Below are 17,008 nucleotides of genomic sequence, written 5' to 3'. Positions count from 1 at the left end.
TGAACTAGACAGTTTGATTGTGAAAGGCTTCTAGTTTTTACTACCACTTGCAAGCTTGACAAAGAATCAATTGTGAAGGAGTCTCCCTCCAGACTAGTGATCATACACTAGGGTTACTAGGGATGCATGCACCAAGAAATTTATCAAACAACTGTGCCCCAAACCCCAACTTTCTAGTTTTTCTTTGCAAATTTGGGTTTTTGTTTTGGGGAGTCCATGATGAACCTTTCTCCTCCTTTCAATATTATTGGGGCAAGTGTCTTCTTCCTCCCTTCCCTAAGTTACATTTCTCTATATTTATATTGAAAATTTGGCTTTGGTATCAGCATATTCTGATCCTCAAATTCTCTTAAATGATTGCATACAAACTATTGATCATCAAAGAGCTGATTTAATAATTTAGTAATTCATAGTACTTAGACAGTGATATACCTAAAAGAGATTAGATGAGTTGGCTTTTGTGGTGGTGGTTTGTGGAAATGAGATGATGTATTTGATTCTTTTTATCTATGATGTATTATATTGTAGTTGCTAAGGACAAAAATAATAAGAAAAGAGAAGGAAATGGGTTAGGTCAATAAGGCTTTGGGTTTCTTTTGCCTTTTTTTTTTTCTTTAAAGTTGGATGCTTCTCTCTAGGAGAATTAATTTACCTTATCTTGTCCTTATTATTTAATGGCCCCTTGGTCATTGTCCAGGGCAAAGTAGTTGAGTCTTTAGCCCTTTGATGATGAACAATTTTGGGTTTAAAATTGCAGGGAAGGTGAGCTTTCACTGTTGGAGTTTGCATATGAAAGAGATATATTTGGATATTATTTCATATGTCACTCAATCCCTTGCTATCCAAGACACAATATTCAGATTTGGGAGTGATAAACATCATCAAGTTGAAGCAAAACCCATAATTATAAGTGAGAAAAAAACCCTTATTATATATATATAGAGAGAGAGAGAGAGAGAGAGAGAGAGAAGAGANGAGAGAGAGAGAGAGAAAGAGACATGGTTTGTATTTTCAAAATAAAATTATTAACACCAAGAGTTTTTTCTCTTTATTCAAATAACGAGAAAATAATAATATTTCATTAGATGTTCTATTCGTTTTGTTATATTTGTCATTTATTAACTTTTTTAATCAAACGAGTTTAATTTTTTTAATTAGCATTTAAACTTTTAACAAAGAACAAATATAATGGGACAAAAAGAGTATTAATTTAGAGAGGAAATCTTTAGTGTAGCATATATTTCAGTCACTGTTTCTTTTCTTGTTTGTTTCTCAAGAATAAGGGAGAAAGTTCTCCATTAATTACGGGCTCTCTAGAGCATTCTACAATGTACAAACTAATCAAAGATTCCATTTAAGAGCAAAACAAATTAACTTTAATCAGCCAGAATTGAACTGTTTTTGGTCAAATGCCACATCAACTCTCTATCAGAATGTAGGTGACTCTGCCTGGAAATGTCTAGAGTATGCATAGAAACTGCAACTGTGATTATCATTATCTAATTTCTTAATACTTCTGATTAGTGATGATGTAAATGTTTAGGACTTTTAATTTGTTTGGTAACCTGTTACTGTACATTCCTATGGGAACTAAACAAGCCAATTAGCAAACCAAGTTTAAGAGATATAAATAGAAAACAATGGGTTAATCAATCTCTTATCTCTTGAAGCCCCCACACCATGAATTTTCAAAGGGTATAGAACTATTTGAGTCTAACATTCTATCGTACTCAACAATGATTTGATAAGATGATTATTACTCCCTAAGACAAAGTACTTTGAAGTAATTGATTATCAAAATTTTCAAGCTAAAGTTTCTTTCATGAACAAGAGAGATTGTTCTGAATAGGAGGAGAAAAGGGGTATGTTAAAATAATAAATTGAATTTTTGAAAAAAAAATTTAAAATTTTTGGGTAAGATTAATGCATCGGATTTCATCAGAATTCTCTAATTAAGCATGTTTGAATGAAACTAGTATTAAAATGAGTAATTTTTTTAAAAGTTTGTGTATTTCATCATTTAAAGAAAAAAAAATCTATAAACACAGGCTTTTAGGTCCAAAATATGGATATGGATGCAAAGGGGCTTCAGCCTCATTGCCTAATGCAACCCAGTTACCTTCGTTTGAGGTAATCATGGCCTCTCAATTATTCCTCAAGCATATAGCCAGCCCATTGAACCACTCACCCTTTTTCCAAGGGGAAAACCATTCCTCTTCAAAGGAAATCTTGAGTACATTCTCATCATGTGACTTCACTGCTGCATGGCTAAAACATGTGAAACCCATTTAGCCCATTGATCCAAAAACAGGACTCTTGTGGAAGTGTTAAATGGGCTCCGGCAGAGGGGAAGGATAGGAAGGAAGAAACAGAAAACAAAGCTGAAGAAGACATAATAAAGCATGAAAAAGTGACCATGATTTTAATATTAACATGTGGGGAAGATGTCTGCATTGATTTCAGTTTTGGGTTTCTTGGGGCATGCTTTGCCCTTCCTGCAATAATAGTGAAAGGCAGGTGTCACAGGCTAGCCATTATAATTACTCACATCAAATATATGTGTTCTTAGACCCTTTGCTGATCCTTCAAGCTAAGTAAAACCCCATGCTTCCATTACTTTTGGGTTTCTTTTTTCATGTATAATAAAGAATACATGAAGAGAAAATCATGCAGAAACACTGTATCCTATCCATATGTTTTTGCCATGATGCAAAGCATAATATATAATTTCATGTACATGATGAGATTAGGGTATGATTTTCTTCTCATTTTGAAAAGCATGTGAGTGAATGATATATTACAATGAAGTTATAATAGTTTTTTTTTTTTTTTTTTTTGATCTCAGCACTCCATGGTAGAAAAGTGTTTGAGAAGGCACTCAAAGCAGATAGAAACTTGGCTTTGAGAGAAAGTATGTAGAAGTGAAGCAAAATGATAAGCCAATGGGGATTAGAAAACAGAGAAAACCTCATAATCACCCTACAACTCCACTCAAGTTTACATAATCTTACAAAATGAAGGTGGGAAAAAGGTGAAAAAAGATAAGAGGTTTTTCCATTTTGAGGCCATTAGCTGAGAAAATTAATAAAGGGTCATTTTGAATAATTTTTTGATAAAAGTTTATAATGTACTAATGTTATAGAATTCTATATCAGATAAGTAAGAGAAGAGAAAAGAAAAATTTTAAATTTATAAACGTAAACGTTGCTGTAAGTAATAACGTGTAATACAAAACTTGTATAAAATTAAAATTAAAATTAAAATTACTATTAAGCATGCACCTTCCATAATGTACATATTGTACACCGATATTTCCTGGTTGACATCAAAGGGAAATTTGGGAGAGCAGCTGTTTAGAAAGAATTATTCTCTATCATTTTGTTCCCACTTCAAACAGTCATTTTACCTTCACTAAAATTAAATGCCAAGCAACAACCACTTTGAATGATTTCCATCCTTATAAAAGCCATTGGAAAGCACCCAAAGTTTTTAACTCAGAACACCCATTGCTGCTTTTGCCTCTACTCACTCAAACAAACAACAAAAAGGAAAAGCAATGAGTCCATTTGCTTCTTGCTTGCTTCTCTTATTATCTTCTCTAGCTCTGGTCTCCCTCGCCAGGGCTCAAGACAGAGCTCCCCATGGCATTGCTTACGAGAACCCCATGGCTTTCTCCCCATCAGCATATGAATTCTTCCATCCGAAAACCCGAGAGCCAGACACCCAAAACCCCTGCGCAGCCTCTAATTGCTCACCATTGCCCATGGCAGCTCAAGTTGACACTGCAAAAGCACTGGAAGAAAGCAAGGTTTCGACACAGCAGATATCTGGGCATCGACTGGGAGCTGGTGGGATTGCTGGCGTTGTTTTTGGTCTGGCATTTGCAGTGCTTTTGGCAATGGGTGCTTACTATGTGCTGACCACCCGTCGAGCTAATGCTAACCGAGCAAACTCTGTTCAACCCGATGCCTGATGGTGTGCTCCATTTCTCCATGTATAATATAAGCTATAAGGGCTTGATATTGATTGAGTAGCAGTTAGAATTGAAGCATTTTCTTCTATCTTTTAGCAGTCTTTTTCTTTCTCTTTCTCTTTGGGTTCTTCCTCCTTCCAATCTTCTGTCATGGAGTGTATTGTTTATGAATTCAAATTTGTTATATAATTGCATGATGTTTCACACATGCAGACTACAAATTTAGTGTCTGATCAATCAGATTCTGCTATGTTTATCATCGCAATCATTCAAGGCAATGGCAGACACAAAACTTTAGGTCCTGAAAGTGAAGAACGAGATCATTGAGGTTATGCCCATAGTAATTGGATGCATTATGGAAAATTATACATAAATTGAATAAAAACGTCCGAAACCTGGAAAAATCTACAGGAACAGGTAAAAAGCCACAACATTTTACTGTATAATTCTCTCATTTTATACTCCAAATAACTTAGTTAATTTTTTGTTTATTAATGCACAATGAACCATACAAATTTCACAAAAATTGATAAAATATGTTTAGTACTCGCAAAACAAAATGTAAAAACTATTTCATGATTTTGTTTGTTTGGTTGGCTAAAGTCATATAGAGGAATGTATCAAGATTAAACTTTTAAACTCCAATAGTATTTTGTTTTTATGTCATATAATAACACGAAATCAAGACAGAAGATTTCTGTTCCAGTTAAACGCCCTATGCCGGTGGAGTAGTTATAGCTGAACTACTTTTCATTCACTTCCAAAACTACTCTCTACTGTCTGAACAAAAGACAAATAATATTTTGATGCTATGAACTGAACCACTCATGCAGTGGGGGATTTGATGTTTGATAAGAACTAAACCACTAGGGATTAGGTTTGATATTAAGAACTAAACCACCAATGGCTATGTTTAGGAACATGAATTTAGTTACATAATACTATTTAAAATCCCAAATCCTGTTTCGAGAGTCAAGTTTCCATTGCCCTACCTAAGGGATCAATTACATATCCAAGGATAGAAAGAGCTAATTACCAGGGACAGTAAAGCCTGATCAAAGCCACTGCTCTCACTCGACAGGAGACTATTGCAAGTGCATAGGCAATGGGACAAAGCTCGGGCAGATGGTAGTTGACACAATGTAGCATTAGGGGAGATGAAGAGCAGCATCATCATATGTGAGATTCAAAGTTCCAGGACAGCAGCGGTACGGCTTACTGCCTCAAAGGGGGTGGTACCTAGTTCTTACAAAATTAAATAGTAGCCAGTATCATCTACTTCAAACAATATTTGCCAAGAAAACAGATCTACCACAAAGTATTGAAGATATGGCCAACTAGAATCAGCATATACCATAGTAACCCTGAGAAGCAACCTTCTTGATCCAATTAATGATCAAATGTTTGTAAAGAATAAAATTGTATCAAGCATGGGGCAGGGATGAAACAAATGTTTGACAGTTTAGACAAAACAATCTACTCCTCAAACATTGAAGTCCTAGGAAGAAGGAGAAGAAATGAAGATATACCAGGAAAATTGCATTTTCCATTATAATATGTTAAGTATTACAACATAGAACAGCCCCGGGATGTGCATGCTCCCTTTCAAAAGATTAAGAGAGATAGAACTAAGTGCAAGCCATTGCATGCAATAATATGAAAAAAATAGACACATCAGAAGTTGATTGTAAAATTACTCCAATTCTTCTACCATCCACGTGAACTAATGGACTCAATTACTGGCACAAATATATGGTCCACAGCTTTGTTCCATAGAAGTGCAAACTCTGAGCGAGATTTCTTTCCAAATATGGGCTCTTTCATCTGGAAGAAGTTCAACGAAAAACTATGAGAGTTTAAACACTAAGCACTGAAAACAAAACAAAATTTTACTTGTGAAAGCAAAGTCTGCTTGTTTAGCAATATTAGGATAACAGATCCATCATTTCAGGGAGGTTAACCATTTGTTTCAAATAAGTATGTTCCTTTCTTCCTATAATTCCACTTGCGATATACTGCAAAAGCACACGAATATATCTAATATCTATTCAAATCACAAGGCATATGACCTTAAACATAAGGTTCTATCTATTTTTTCTTCATTAGAAATTATCTACATGATAGGAGTTCGAAGAAAATGGTTCTTCAATTGGGTGATAATATTGCTAAAGATATTTGGTTGTTTCCACAATTTTTAAAAAGTGTATAAGACATATTTGGCAATACATTCCCCTTCTAATTAAACAATTAACTAGATTGTTGATAACATTCTAAATGAGATTACTCAACTTTGCGTTTTAAGATACAAGTCTGTACCACTAGAAACTTACATGATTAAACTGGTTTAAATATAATATCAAAATGGCTCAATTTCATATGCTAACTGCAGCCGGGAATTCTGGGCAGTCTAATCACCAAGTTCAATCATTACTTTTTGAAGCATTGACAGATACTAAGAGGTAGATTTTGAACTTCAAATTTTGAAGAATATGACAACATGCCCCAATCTCCTACATCAAAGCCCATAGAAGATTAATACTAGAAAGCAAGCAACTCTGTATTCCTCACAAGTTCTCTCCTGTTCAATTTCAATTCTTGGAAGATAAAGGAGAAAGAAAAAAGAAGCTTATAAGATAAGGACAAGAAAGACATTACCCCTTATTCCTTTTGATAACCAAATATAAGACAAAGTCAATAGTTTTCCTTAAACATTATCAAATTATTCCCATTGTTTATCACTAGAGCTAAAGCACAAGGAATTCGTAACACTTTTCACCTGCATTAACTACAACATGGTTACTTGTTCTACAGAAACCGCGATGCATTAGCTTAATCAGTTAAAAAGCCATAGAAGATTGGTGTAAGCATTCCCCATGACCTTCACAGTCATTTTTATAGCAAAAAAAAAAAAAGAAAAGAAATTGCAGCAATGGCCTTATCCCTCATGACTTCGTTGGTTATAAATTCCTCAAACCTTTCAATTATCGTTCACATACAAGTTTCTTTTTCACCCAAACTAATAATAAAAAATACAATAAAATAGAAATAATGGCATAACAGAGTAATCATGAAAGTTCCTTTTCGGAAATAAACAAGCAAATTATAAGAACAAGCTTACCACTTGATTTTTTTTCTCAGTAACACTACGAACATTAACCAATTTCTCTAGGGTTCAGATAGCTAACGAAACATGTAAAATTCAGCGCTGGAAATGGAAAAAAGGGGACCTGAGATTGAGAAGCGAGTTGAGATTGGTGATCCGAAATAGATTCGTAGATGCGTTTTCGTTGCTCGAATACTACGATCCCCGTCAACGCGCTTCCTAGTGCAGCACCAAGCAACCGCTCCTGCATTTTCCATCAACTATCAGAAACTAAAAAGAAGAAGGAGAAGAAGAAATTAGTCAAGCAAGGGATTAGGGTTTTTGGATTCGATTTGTTAGGGAACCTGAGCGAGAACGCTGATCATGGTCAGAGTTTTACCGTCGGATTTGGGGATTTTTTTTACTTTCAATTGCACTTGGAAATAAAATGACGATGATATGCTCTGAATTTGGACTACTGAGGCCCAAAATGAAATGGCCTAAGGCCCAATAGACCCATTTAAATAAAAATAAATAACAAATTATAAGAATTAAGTTGAAAAATGAGATTTCAAACTTAAAATTTTTATTTCGAACTTAACATGTAATTACCATTTAAATAAAATATTTAATCATTTTTTTAATTTTAAAAAAATAAAAAATTTAAATTTAAAATAACGAATCATGCATCAATTATTATGTTATAAACTCAAACAAAGTACATGAACTTATAAAGTTATAAGGTCCTTAAAATACATGCATAGGGTAAAATGAGGCAGATAATATTTTGCCTCCACGGACCTCCTTCCTCCACATTCTATATATCTTTGATTTGTCTTTGACTCTTACCCATCCTAGTGTAGAACAATCGGCATTACCAACATGACAAGATCAACAACTTTACCCGTTTGATCCATCTTCTTTGGAGGAAATCAGGTGTTCAATTTTGGGTAATTTTCCATTGAATACTAGAATGAAGCCATGGCCTGATGGGTGATGGCCATGTTTGGAAAAGAAAAGGGTTGGTGGAGGAGTTTACATGGACCCCCCTCGCTCCCTCCCTCCCTCCATAAAAAGAACTGTAATGGCGAAGGAAGGGTGTGCATGCAGTGCATGTGAGCAGCTGTCAGCGCCCCCATCACATTTTCCCTCATGTGATTGTCTCAGCTGCTGTACCTGCAAATATTGTTGCAAGCTGCAAACTATTGAAACAATGGTCCCTCTCTCATTTCAGCTGCTCATTCCAACCATGTGTCCCCAAACCCTCCTGATTAGGACTTATCATCTAAACCCTGGAAGGAGGGAAAAATGAAATTTATAGTTTCCATTGTCATAACAGTATAACTGTAGGGTACCCTACCCTTGCCAACAACTGGACAAGTTTTACAACATCTTTCCCATGTTCCTCCCTCAGACACAAAGACAAAATATGCTCTCTAGTCTGCACTCACTCTAGTACTGTTAAAAAAGTTTCGAGGGAAAACAAAAAGTGAGATGTTGCACATGAAAAAGGAGATTAACTTGGAAGTGAAATGTTGACTAGTGATTTATCTGTCTTTATAAGTTTAAATCCCCAACTGCCCTTTGGAAGTAGACCAACAGTTGTTTTGTGCCTCATAGGAACATCTGGGTCCTACTTAGAAAGATTTGTGTGAGACAATTAATTATATGGTGTGCTTCTGTTCTTTGCTGCTTATTGGAAGTCTTCGATTTCTTCAATGCATACCTACAAAAGGAGGCCTCAGGGAACCGTAAAAAGTTAGCTGTACTAAAGAAGCTTTTGTTCTTGACTTGATAACTCTGTCTGCAGGGCATGGACAGCTTTAAATGGTACGTATTCTATAATCGTTTTCTGCTCCTGGGTGTTACTGGGTACTTTGCGTTATTGGTATAGACATTCTGTCAATGGTAACTTCACCTTGGAACAGATTCCTGCAAAACAGCTTCAATGGAAAATGTTATGTCACTGTAATTCATCACTTTCTTAGTTGCTCTTGCTTTGTCCAGAATCAGTTGCTGGGAATTTTAAATTCCCTGGTTAAACTGGAAAAATGCAAAGTGCTTTTCGTTTCTTTATCCACAGAGTGCTGAGAATCAGACGTGTAACTTTTTTGTCTACATCCTGTCTTTATGCTTTTGGCGTATGGTATTGTTTTCTTCAAACAAAACCCATAAATCTTTTGAAGATTTAGCTGGAAATCATTAGATTATGTAGCTTGGAGAGATCAGTATTAAGAGGTTATATTCATTTCTGAGGATGGTCTGGTCTGGCAAGCATTTTTCTTGGCTGACAGTTGACCACTTTTTTAGATTCTCTCAGGGAATCTTTTGGGATTTGTCATGCCGAATGGAGAGATACAGGCATGAACATTGTTGGCCGGTTAACAAAAACCAGAGATAACTATATCTGTCCACTTCAATAACGACAGCATTTGTTTTGCCCTTCTGCAACTGCTCTTTTTACTCGCTTAGCTGGAATTTCAATAAAGAGAAGCATTATTGTTCAATCAGACATTTTTGATGCAAAACTCCCAAATGAGTAGCTTTTTCTAGTACCCATCCAGCTCACTGATATACATAGTTTGAATTACCAGAAAGTAACATAGAAATTTGTGCTAATGAGTACCCTACCTCTTGTCACCATGCAGATAAGTACCTCTATTACCATTTATTTACTCTTGCTGAAGCTTCCTATCTTCCATTCCAACAAGACTGTTCATTTTCTTATGAATGTCCTTTATTCATCTGGTTACTTTTGATTGAAGGTTTATCTGTCTTTTTCTACAATTTTGTGATAAGAAAAAGCTCCTTTTCTGAGGGTTGTTGCATGGTTACTCAGGCACTCCTGTTATATCCAGAAATGTTTTACTAATATGAACCTGTTGCTAAAGTTTTGTTCTCAATGATGTAACTCTAAATCCTCAACTGATAGAAGAAGTGACAATAGGTTTATATATTTCAAGGGTTGAGGGATTGCTTCTAAGAATTTGATGTGATTTGGTTAGGGTAGCCAGAAAATGTTTGGTGACTGTTGACAATGCTCTTGTTCTGGTGGCAGCGGCTGCCACTGCTTTTACTGGTTCAACTTTTGGAACCCAACTATCTAAGTTACAAGCTCCACAGTAAGCTTTCTTTGTTTTCTTTCAGAATAGCAGTTTTTAACTAGCCATGAACTTGAAAACTGTAGCTGAGAGATTAGGACCTCCAAACTCTTCATTTGCTAGAATTGCCAATGATTCTTTGATTATTGCATTTTGCACTTATAACATCTAAGTGCCAAAAGATGCTTGAGTTAGTAATTTGGCTGGAATGGATATGCCAGAGTCCCTTGACTCATTCTTAATATTGTCTTTTTTTTTTTTTGACCATAATGAGACACCATGAAGATTGAGATTGAAAGATACTTGATTGTTTGTTTGTGGCAGCTGACGGTTTACTCATTTGCAAGAGCACAGCTCCTAGTCCTCAACAAACCAGTAGTAGATTTGGGAGGTTTCCCTGCCTGAGGACATGGGCGTATGTCAATTGTTATCAACCAGAAGATGTGAATGTTGTTTCCCTGTAAGCTCCCTTTCTTCGTCCTGCTTATATAGACACATAAATGCCCACTTTCCCACATGCATGCTCATTTGTGTTATGCATTTCCTTTGGAATTTCTGTCACTTTGATGGTGATATATCAGAACATGTTAGAATGCAGAACTTAATAGGATGCTTTCTAACCATGTATATTGCGGCAAACAAGCACAAGTAGTACAATACAACAAGAATGAACAGACATGAAGATGATAATAGGATGGATTAAGACACCAGGTCTCAAGCAAGCACTGGAGAAAATCCGTCTCCATTTGCTGATTGTCTCTATCATGGAAATGCTTTCATGTCTGCATGCATACAAATCAACTACAGATATTGTTGCAACATGTGTAATTAGTTTTCTTCACAAATACTAGGAATGGTTTCAGAGGCCCTAGATAGTGCCAGCTTTCATATTAGTAGCAACATAACACTTTATTTTCTTTGGTGCTGCCTGGTTGAGCAACTGAATTGTTTTTTGATGGTGGTAGCCATGTTTCAACTCTTTGTTCTTTCTTCTGTGGTTTGATACAATTAGAAGAAAATTTAGTTTCATCTAAGAATCTAAAGACTGCATCAAGTTATGACAAGCTGTTTCCTCATTTCATCGGTGCTTAAACTAAAATATTTGTAATAATTATCCCGAGATCCTATTCTTGCTCAGGATTCCTGGAATCTCTTACATCTCTCTTCCAAGTAGATTAATTCAGTTCTTCTCTTTTGCTCCAAATTTCATCCCCTCGAACTCTCCAATTCAATCCCAAGAGAAGCTCTCTAAATCAAGAAACAGAAGGATTGCAGCTTCAGTTGGTGGGGAAAATGGTGTTCCAACACTCACACCTTTGCAAGCAGGTGATAAGAAACCAAGAAAACAGACAATTGCTGCCATAATTGGTGGTGCTAGTGCAGCTCTGCTTGTGGTGATCATTCTGGTGCTTGTGTATATCTGCTTGATGCGTGTTAAAAGACTCATGAGGAGAACATCTGAGACAGCATCTTCCATGCCATCTCCTACTGGTATGTCAATCTTCTTGGCATCGATGCAGAATATATGAGGCTTAGAAGTTTCCAAACTTTTTTAGTGAATTAATATTGCATCATAGAAGAACATACTCACAGTTATCAAACAGTAGAAACAGAATCATTCCCTCTTGTGTTACCACAATTAGCTGCCTTTAAGGATCTTAAACTAGCATGCTTCTGCAAAATGATGATTGCGAATTCGTCATCCAGGTTATCTGGCCTGGATGCGGTATGTGACATGCTTCTTTCTGAAATATAAGGTACATTTTAATAACAAAGTTTCCCCCCTCTCTTTCTGAGCAGTTGAGTTGGGAAGAGTTAACACTTCGCACTATGCTGATGCTCCATCTCCTCAAAATTTAAGGCAACTAACAATGTCAGAGCTGGAACATGCTACTCAGAACTTCAGTCAAAGTAATATCATTGGTGAAGGTCGATTTGGTTTAGTCTATAAAGGACTACTTCAAGATGGAGCTATTGTTGCCATCAAAAGATGCCTAAACACCCGGCATCATTGTTTTCTTCATGAGGTAAAATTATCTATGCCATACTGATGCTGGAGAGCCTCAAAGATGTTCAATTTCCAGCTTTATAATCCTGGAATCAGGTTAAGATTAGCTAGGAAAGAATATCAGTGAAGTAACTGAATCTCAAGAAGAAAGAAGATAAACCAAAACAAACTGCATCCAATAACCTGTCAATGTCATTATCTCAAGGGGAGGATGGTAACATGTTCATAAATTTCAAACCAACAAAGTAAAAACCAAGTACTATATATCTAAAGATAGTATCAAAATCACAATGTATGTACTAAACCCAGAAATGATCTTTCTTAGTATCTAAGAAACAAGGCCAGTGGCAGAACTCATGGTTGTTCTTCTCTGGGTTGTAATGCAGGTAAAGCAAATAGCTCAAGTAAACCACAAGCATCTTGTCAAGCTTGTTGGTTACTGTGGTAATAGCCACCAGCAGTTTCTTGTCTATGATTATATCCCTAATGGAAATGTTGGAAATCACCTATATGGTAATGATTCTTTCATATATATATATATATATTCATGAATCATCATTTTTCACTATGCAAGAATTAATCCTGAGGTGCAACTGTTGTTTCTTTTTTTCCCTGTTCCTTTTTCCAGATAGTGAAGGTTCACCTACTGGAAAACTAAACATGAGGCAGAGGTTATTAATTGCTCTAGGTGCAGCCAAAGGTGTGCATTCACCAGCTTTAATGCTGCAACCCCACTTTCTTTCTCTCATGCAAAAGCTATGACTATTGGCTTTCTCAACACCACTTTTTATTTGGACCAGGACTTGAATATCTTCACAGTTTGGCTCCTCCTCTCCTGCACATGCATTTCAAAAGTAGCAATGTTCTTCTAGATGAAAACATTACAGCCAAGGTTTCTAATTATGGGTTGTCCAAGTTGGTATCGGAGGATCGTCTCCACGCATCATCTTCAGCCATTGACTGCTTTCTTGACCCAGAGTATGCAAACAATCCCCTCTTTGAAAACCCATTGCATACTTGATGAAATTCGTTTTGTATGGATGTTTTGAACTCGAAAGACTTCCTATACTTGGGTCCCAGTTTCATCTCCCTCTTCTTTTTCTGAAGGTTGTATTCATCAAAGAAATTTTCAGTGCAAAGCGATGTTTACAGCTTTGGGGTCTTCTTGCTGGAGTTGGCTAGTGGACGCGAAGCACATTGCAGAGATCAGTCAAACCCAGAACCAAGTTTGATAATGCAGGTCTGCATTACCGACAGCAACATTGTCAAGCAATAACATTGTTCTGTCATTACATTCTTACAGAAACCTCTTTTGATTTGTTTTGAAGGCCATGGAGAACAACAATCTTGTCGAGTTTGTTGATGAGACCTTAGGGGACAAATCAATGAGCGGTGCAAAACAGGTGGTGGAGTTGGCATTACAGTGCTTGGATATTAGTCCTAGAAGACCATCCATGAAAAGAATCGTCCAAGACCTAGAACGGATTCAGGAGAAAGAGATTGGTCGTTTGCATTTGGAATTGGGAGAGGAGATTGGTGCAGTAACACTGGGGAGCGAGCTCTTCAAATGAGCTCTGTCTGTCTGTCTGTCATCATTCTTTTATTGAATTCATTTGATTGTAATTAGGAGACACTCACGAGCAAATTCATTTTTGTAAAACAACTGTTCTAAAGAAATTTAATCAAATCAAAGCAGGTATACATTTTTATCTTCTATTTTCATTTCAAATTTTCGCCAACGATGTTTATCCAACAAATAACTTTATCTTGATAAAGAGATTTATTTATTAATATCAAAAATCTTATACTTCTTTTAAAATGTGACATTCTCTTTCATCCAATCCGACGATAATCCATGATCATCTTATTGACCTCTACGGACCTCTTTGTGAAAATATTGATATAAGTCAAATTTAGATTAAATATGCTCTAGTACTTTGTCACGAAACTATTGCTTTCCAAAAGTCCAACCAGATAAGATGTACAGTACTCATGCTTATAAACTTTTCACAATCCCGTACCTATCAATATTTGTCAATAAAATACCTTATCTATTTACTTTTCAAAGCAAAAATACCCATCGTTTATCTATTACTTCACCTGTCTCTGGAACTACAGAATTTCTGGTTGTGGGTTCTGGATTTAGTCAAAAGAACAATGCATCTTAAATGCAAAATTAATTTCAATTCAGGCCTTAGAATCCAAAGGTTTAGCAACCAAAAAGCCAAGGTGTTTTAAAAGGTTGAGAAATAGTCATTTCCTCACTGTCTCAAACATGAAGTGTCAATGTTTCAAACTATCTTAATTCAACTGAGCTTTAATGTCCCCATATAGAGGAGAGGCTACATCTCAAGTTCTCTGATACAGCTGAGCTATAACATCCGGCATATTGGGAAGGCTAAAGTTACAGCAACCCCAAAAAAATACACCCAAGAAAAACCTTATCTATATTCCTCTGGCAAACTATAACCCGTCATGACTAATTTGTCGGCAAACATCTTTCCAGTCTTAGGCATAACATGCCAATGCAATGTCAAGTTGAATTTTTTGCCACGGAGATTGTTTCCCTAGATAAGAAAAGATCAAGGAAAAGAGACAATCAATTCTCAGTTGCATGAAAGCCCTAATTAATTTGTGCAAATCTAGATGAACAATAACAAGCTACTTCATCTTAATGGGCATACCTGATCAACAAAACGATATTTGTTTGAGGTGTGGATCCAAAACTTTGCATGCTCTTTGGCGGGTATTATGGCATCCCAAAGTGACACCTATAAGATACCGTGTCAAAAAAGATTAATTAGTGGACATATTTTCTACTAACACCCAAAAAGAAACGGCCTCAGCCTCAGATATTGTGATCTGAGTCAGAGACAGCTCAAACAGGTAATAACCAGAGACACTCAACCTTACCTGATTCAACGAATTCTTTGGGGTTTCGTACTCAGCTGCTACAAATATGAAGACCTGTGATGATATTTAAAATCAGCTTCAAATGATGAATGATTATGACAAAAGAGCAACTGACTGCAAAAAGGGAAGCCTAAGAATATCACCACCCCATCAAAAATAGAATTGTTCAAGTATAAATAAGAACTTTTAAATTACATAAAAAATAAAAGAAAATAAAAAGAAGAAAGCATCCAAATAGAATCAGTATGAAAGTTCTTCTCAAAGTCCATTGTCGAAAAATATTATCTCATGCACCAATCATATGTACAATGGAAGAAGCAAATTACATAAATTTCTAACCAAAGAAAATATAAAGATCTATGAAGTAGAAAAACCTGTTTCGTGTTCCATGTAAACAATGACTGCAAATCAGCTGATATGTTCATTGTCAAGCTGACCTACATAAGTCAAAAGCATTTACTTAGAATTGACCCAAAACTAATAGTAGTTAAGTAATCAGGGATGAAGGATAAAGGCCTAAGTATGGCTGAAAAATAAGAGAATATGAACTCAACGAACAGATTGAAGAGTTGGGGGGAGGTGGTGGGAGGGGATAAAATATAAACAATCAAGCAGTTCCTATACCAAACACAATTTAACAAGTGACACGAAAGAACAATTTCCAAATGAAAGATAATGAAATGGGATTAATAAAGAAATTTATAAAGCTCTTTGCAGTCCATAATAGACGCTCCAATCTAGCCCCAAACAGAATTTCACAAATTAGCCACCCAAATATATAATGTTAAGTGAAAAAGGAAAGGTACATTACCTCATCATTCCCCTGCGGCTGCTTCTGGAACCAATTAATGTTCATAATCTACAGTCAAACACAACAAAGCAAAAATCAGAGATTAAAAAAAAAATGAAACAATCCAAAGGGTTTATATAAAAGAGAACAAATCATCGATCTGAACATGCATCCAGATACGAGTATGTGAGTAAAAATGGACCTGGATTTCTGCAGAGGGAGAGGGAGTGTTGACGTTGTCTGAGAGAGACCCCATGGCGCACATTAGTGCCAGAATTGTCACAGCAAATGTTAGCAGAGCATTTAATCTGTACCCAAATGAATGCATCTTTTCCTCTTCCTTTACTTTGTTTACTCCTACTGCTCCTCAGCGTCCAGTTCAGTTTCTCTGTTTAGTAGGATTTCAAGTATAATAAAGCAACAAAAGTGAGACAAAAATCTAGCAGAGTTTACCCTAATACTACTAGACATTCCACAAGGACTTAAGTTATAATTATACCAAATTAATCCTTCATAAATCTACATAAATAAAAAATAATAATTCAGCAAAAATCATCACCAAAAGAAAAAACCCGACACTAAGATCAATCAAACTAGGGTTTTCAAATTTTGAATTGGGTCAGGGAAGAGAAAAACAGAATAAAACCTCAAATTGCCTACAGACAAGATCAACGGAAACGCCCAACAAATACACAGATAGAAGAAATTGAAAACACTTAATCTCTAAAACAATAAAATCTGGGGAAAAAATTAGCGAAATAATATTCCAAACAAAAAATTCAAACCAGCATTCAGTGAAGATTAAACAGATATTTTCCGATCAAAACAAAAGCTGAAAATTAATGAAATTAAATAAGAACATGAAATTAGAAAACTGAAAAACTAATTCAATAGAAAGCAAATTATTTAAATAAATAAAAATAAAGCGGTAAGAGAAAATTACCTTAGAGTGAAGAGAGGCAAGATGCAGAGAAAGTTAAGCGTGTCGGGAAGAAAGGAAGTGAAAGAGAGAGTGTGTTTGGAAACGGGTTTTATACAGTTTTTTTATTGTATTGGAAAAAGAGTGCGGAAATGAGATTTCCAAGTCTTCTTTGGTGAAAGTGGAAGTAACGGAGGAAAGGGGGTGACCCGTGACCCGTGA

General features: G+C 35.8%; 4 protein-coding genes across 6 annotated transcripts; 2 read left to right on the top strand and 2 right to left on the bottom strand.

Moving 5' to 3' along the window:
- Positions 3,301–4,223, top strand: LOC18590875. Its single transcript, XM_007016677.2, has one exon. It carries the CDS (start codon positions 3,557–3,559, stop codon positions 3,971–3,973), a length of 417 nt encoding a protein of 138 aa, XP_007016739.2. The 5' UTR covers positions 3,301–3,556; the 3' UTR covers positions 3,974–4,223.
- On the bottom strand, positions 5,416–7,509 carry LOC18590873. The gene is made up of 3 exons (XM_007016675.2): positions 7,421–7,509; positions 7,201–7,320; positions 5,416–5,797 (listed from the first exon to the last, which is right to left on the bottom strand). The coding sequence occupies exons 1-3, from the start codon at positions 7,439–7,441 to the stop codon at positions 5,681–5,683; spliced, it is 258 nt and encodes an 85-aa protein (XP_007016737.1). The 5' UTR covers positions 7,442–7,509; the 3' UTR covers positions 5,416–5,680.
- Positions 8,413–13,886, top strand: LOC18590872 (probable leucine-rich repeat receptor-like protein kinase At5g49770). Of its 3 annotated transcripts, XM_018126505.1 has the most exons (10): positions 8,413–8,885; positions 10,066–10,177; positions 10,481–10,616; positions 11,295–11,647; positions 11,957–12,183; positions 12,551–12,677; positions 12,793–12,864; positions 12,965–13,142; positions 13,272–13,404; positions 13,493–13,886. In XM_018126505.1, exons 2-10 carry the CDS (start codon positions 10,093–10,095, stop codon positions 13,733–13,735), a joined length of 1,554 nt encoding a protein of 517 aa, XP_017981994.1. In that variant the 5' UTR covers positions 8,413–8,885; positions 10,066–10,092; the 3' UTR covers positions 13,736–13,886. The 3 variants fall into 3 exon arrangements, with proteins under 3 accessions (XP_017981994.1, XP_017981995.1, XP_017981993.1); XM_018126506.1 differs by lacking the exon at positions 10,066–10,177 and having other exon boundaries at positions 8,501–8,885; positions 11,401–11,647; XM_018126504.1 differs by lacking the exon at positions 8,413–8,885 and having other exon boundaries at positions 8,895–10,177.
- On the bottom strand, positions 14,373–16,966 carry LOC18590871 (signal peptidase complex subunit 3B). The gene is made up of 7 exons (XM_007016670.2): positions 16,811–16,966; positions 16,070–16,255; positions 15,889–15,936; positions 15,452–15,514; positions 15,078–15,131; positions 14,849–14,935; positions 14,373–14,731 (listed from the first exon to the last, which is right to left on the bottom strand). Exons 2-7 carry the CDS (start codon positions 16,193–16,195, stop codon positions 14,606–14,608), a joined length of 504 nt encoding a protein of 167 aa, XP_007016732.2. The 5' UTR covers positions 16,196–16,255; positions 16,811–16,966; the 3' UTR covers positions 14,373–14,605.

This window comes from Theobroma cacao, chromosome 9 (genome assembly GCF_000208745.1).
Source record: "Theobroma cacao cultivar B97-61/B2 chromosome 9, Criollo_cocoa_genome_V2, whole genome shotgun sequence".
Lineage (NCBI taxonomy): Eukaryota > Viridiplantae > Streptophyta > Magnoliopsida > Malvales > Malvaceae > Theobroma > Theobroma cacao.
The sequence above is the reverse complement of the archived record's forward strand: the minus strand, read 5'-3'. Positions and strand labels throughout refer to the sequence as shown.

Bases quoted from the DNA above. Each gene is read 5' to 3' on its own strand.
- LOC18590873 (XM_007016675.2), bottom strand. From the start codon at position 7,441: ATGATCAGCGTTCTCGCTCAG. The intron at 7,321-7,420 runs GTTCCCTAACAA...TGGAAAATGCAG, and splicing joins TGATCAGCGTTCTCGCTCAG to GAGCGGTTGCTTGGTGCTGC. The intron at 5,798-7,200 runs GTCCCCTTTTTT...AACTTCTTCCAG, and splicing joins AACTCGCTTCTCAATCTCAG to ATGAAAGAGCCCATATTTGG.
- LOC18590875 (XM_007016677.2), top strand. From the start codon at position 3,557: ATGAGTCCATTTGCTTCTTGCTTGCTTCTCTTATTATCTTCTCTAGCT.
- LOC18590871 (XM_007016670.2), bottom strand. From the start codon at position 16,195: ATGCATTCATTTGGGTACAGATTAAATGCTCTGCTAACATTTGCTGTG. The intron at 15,132-15,451 runs GTTTTTCTACTT...ATATCATCACAG, and splicing joins TTACATGGAACACGAAACAG to GTCTTCATATTTGTAGCAGC. The intron at 14,732-14,848 runs GTATGCCCATTA...TTTCTTATCTAG, and splicing joins AATATCGTTTTGTTGATCAG to GGAAACAATCTCCGTGGCAA.
- LOC18590872 (XM_018126505.1), top strand. From the start codon at position 10,093: ATGCTCTTGTTCTGGTGGCAGCGGCTGCCACTGCTTTTACTGGTTCAA. The intron at 10,178-10,480 runs GTAAGCTTTCTT...TGTTTGTGGCAG, and splicing joins TCTAAGTTACAAGCTCCACA to CTGACGGTTTACTCATTTGC. The intron at 10,617-11,294 runs GTAAGCTCCCTT...ATTCTTGCTCAG, and splicing joins GATGTGAATGTTGTTTCCCT to GATTCCTGGAATCTCTTACA.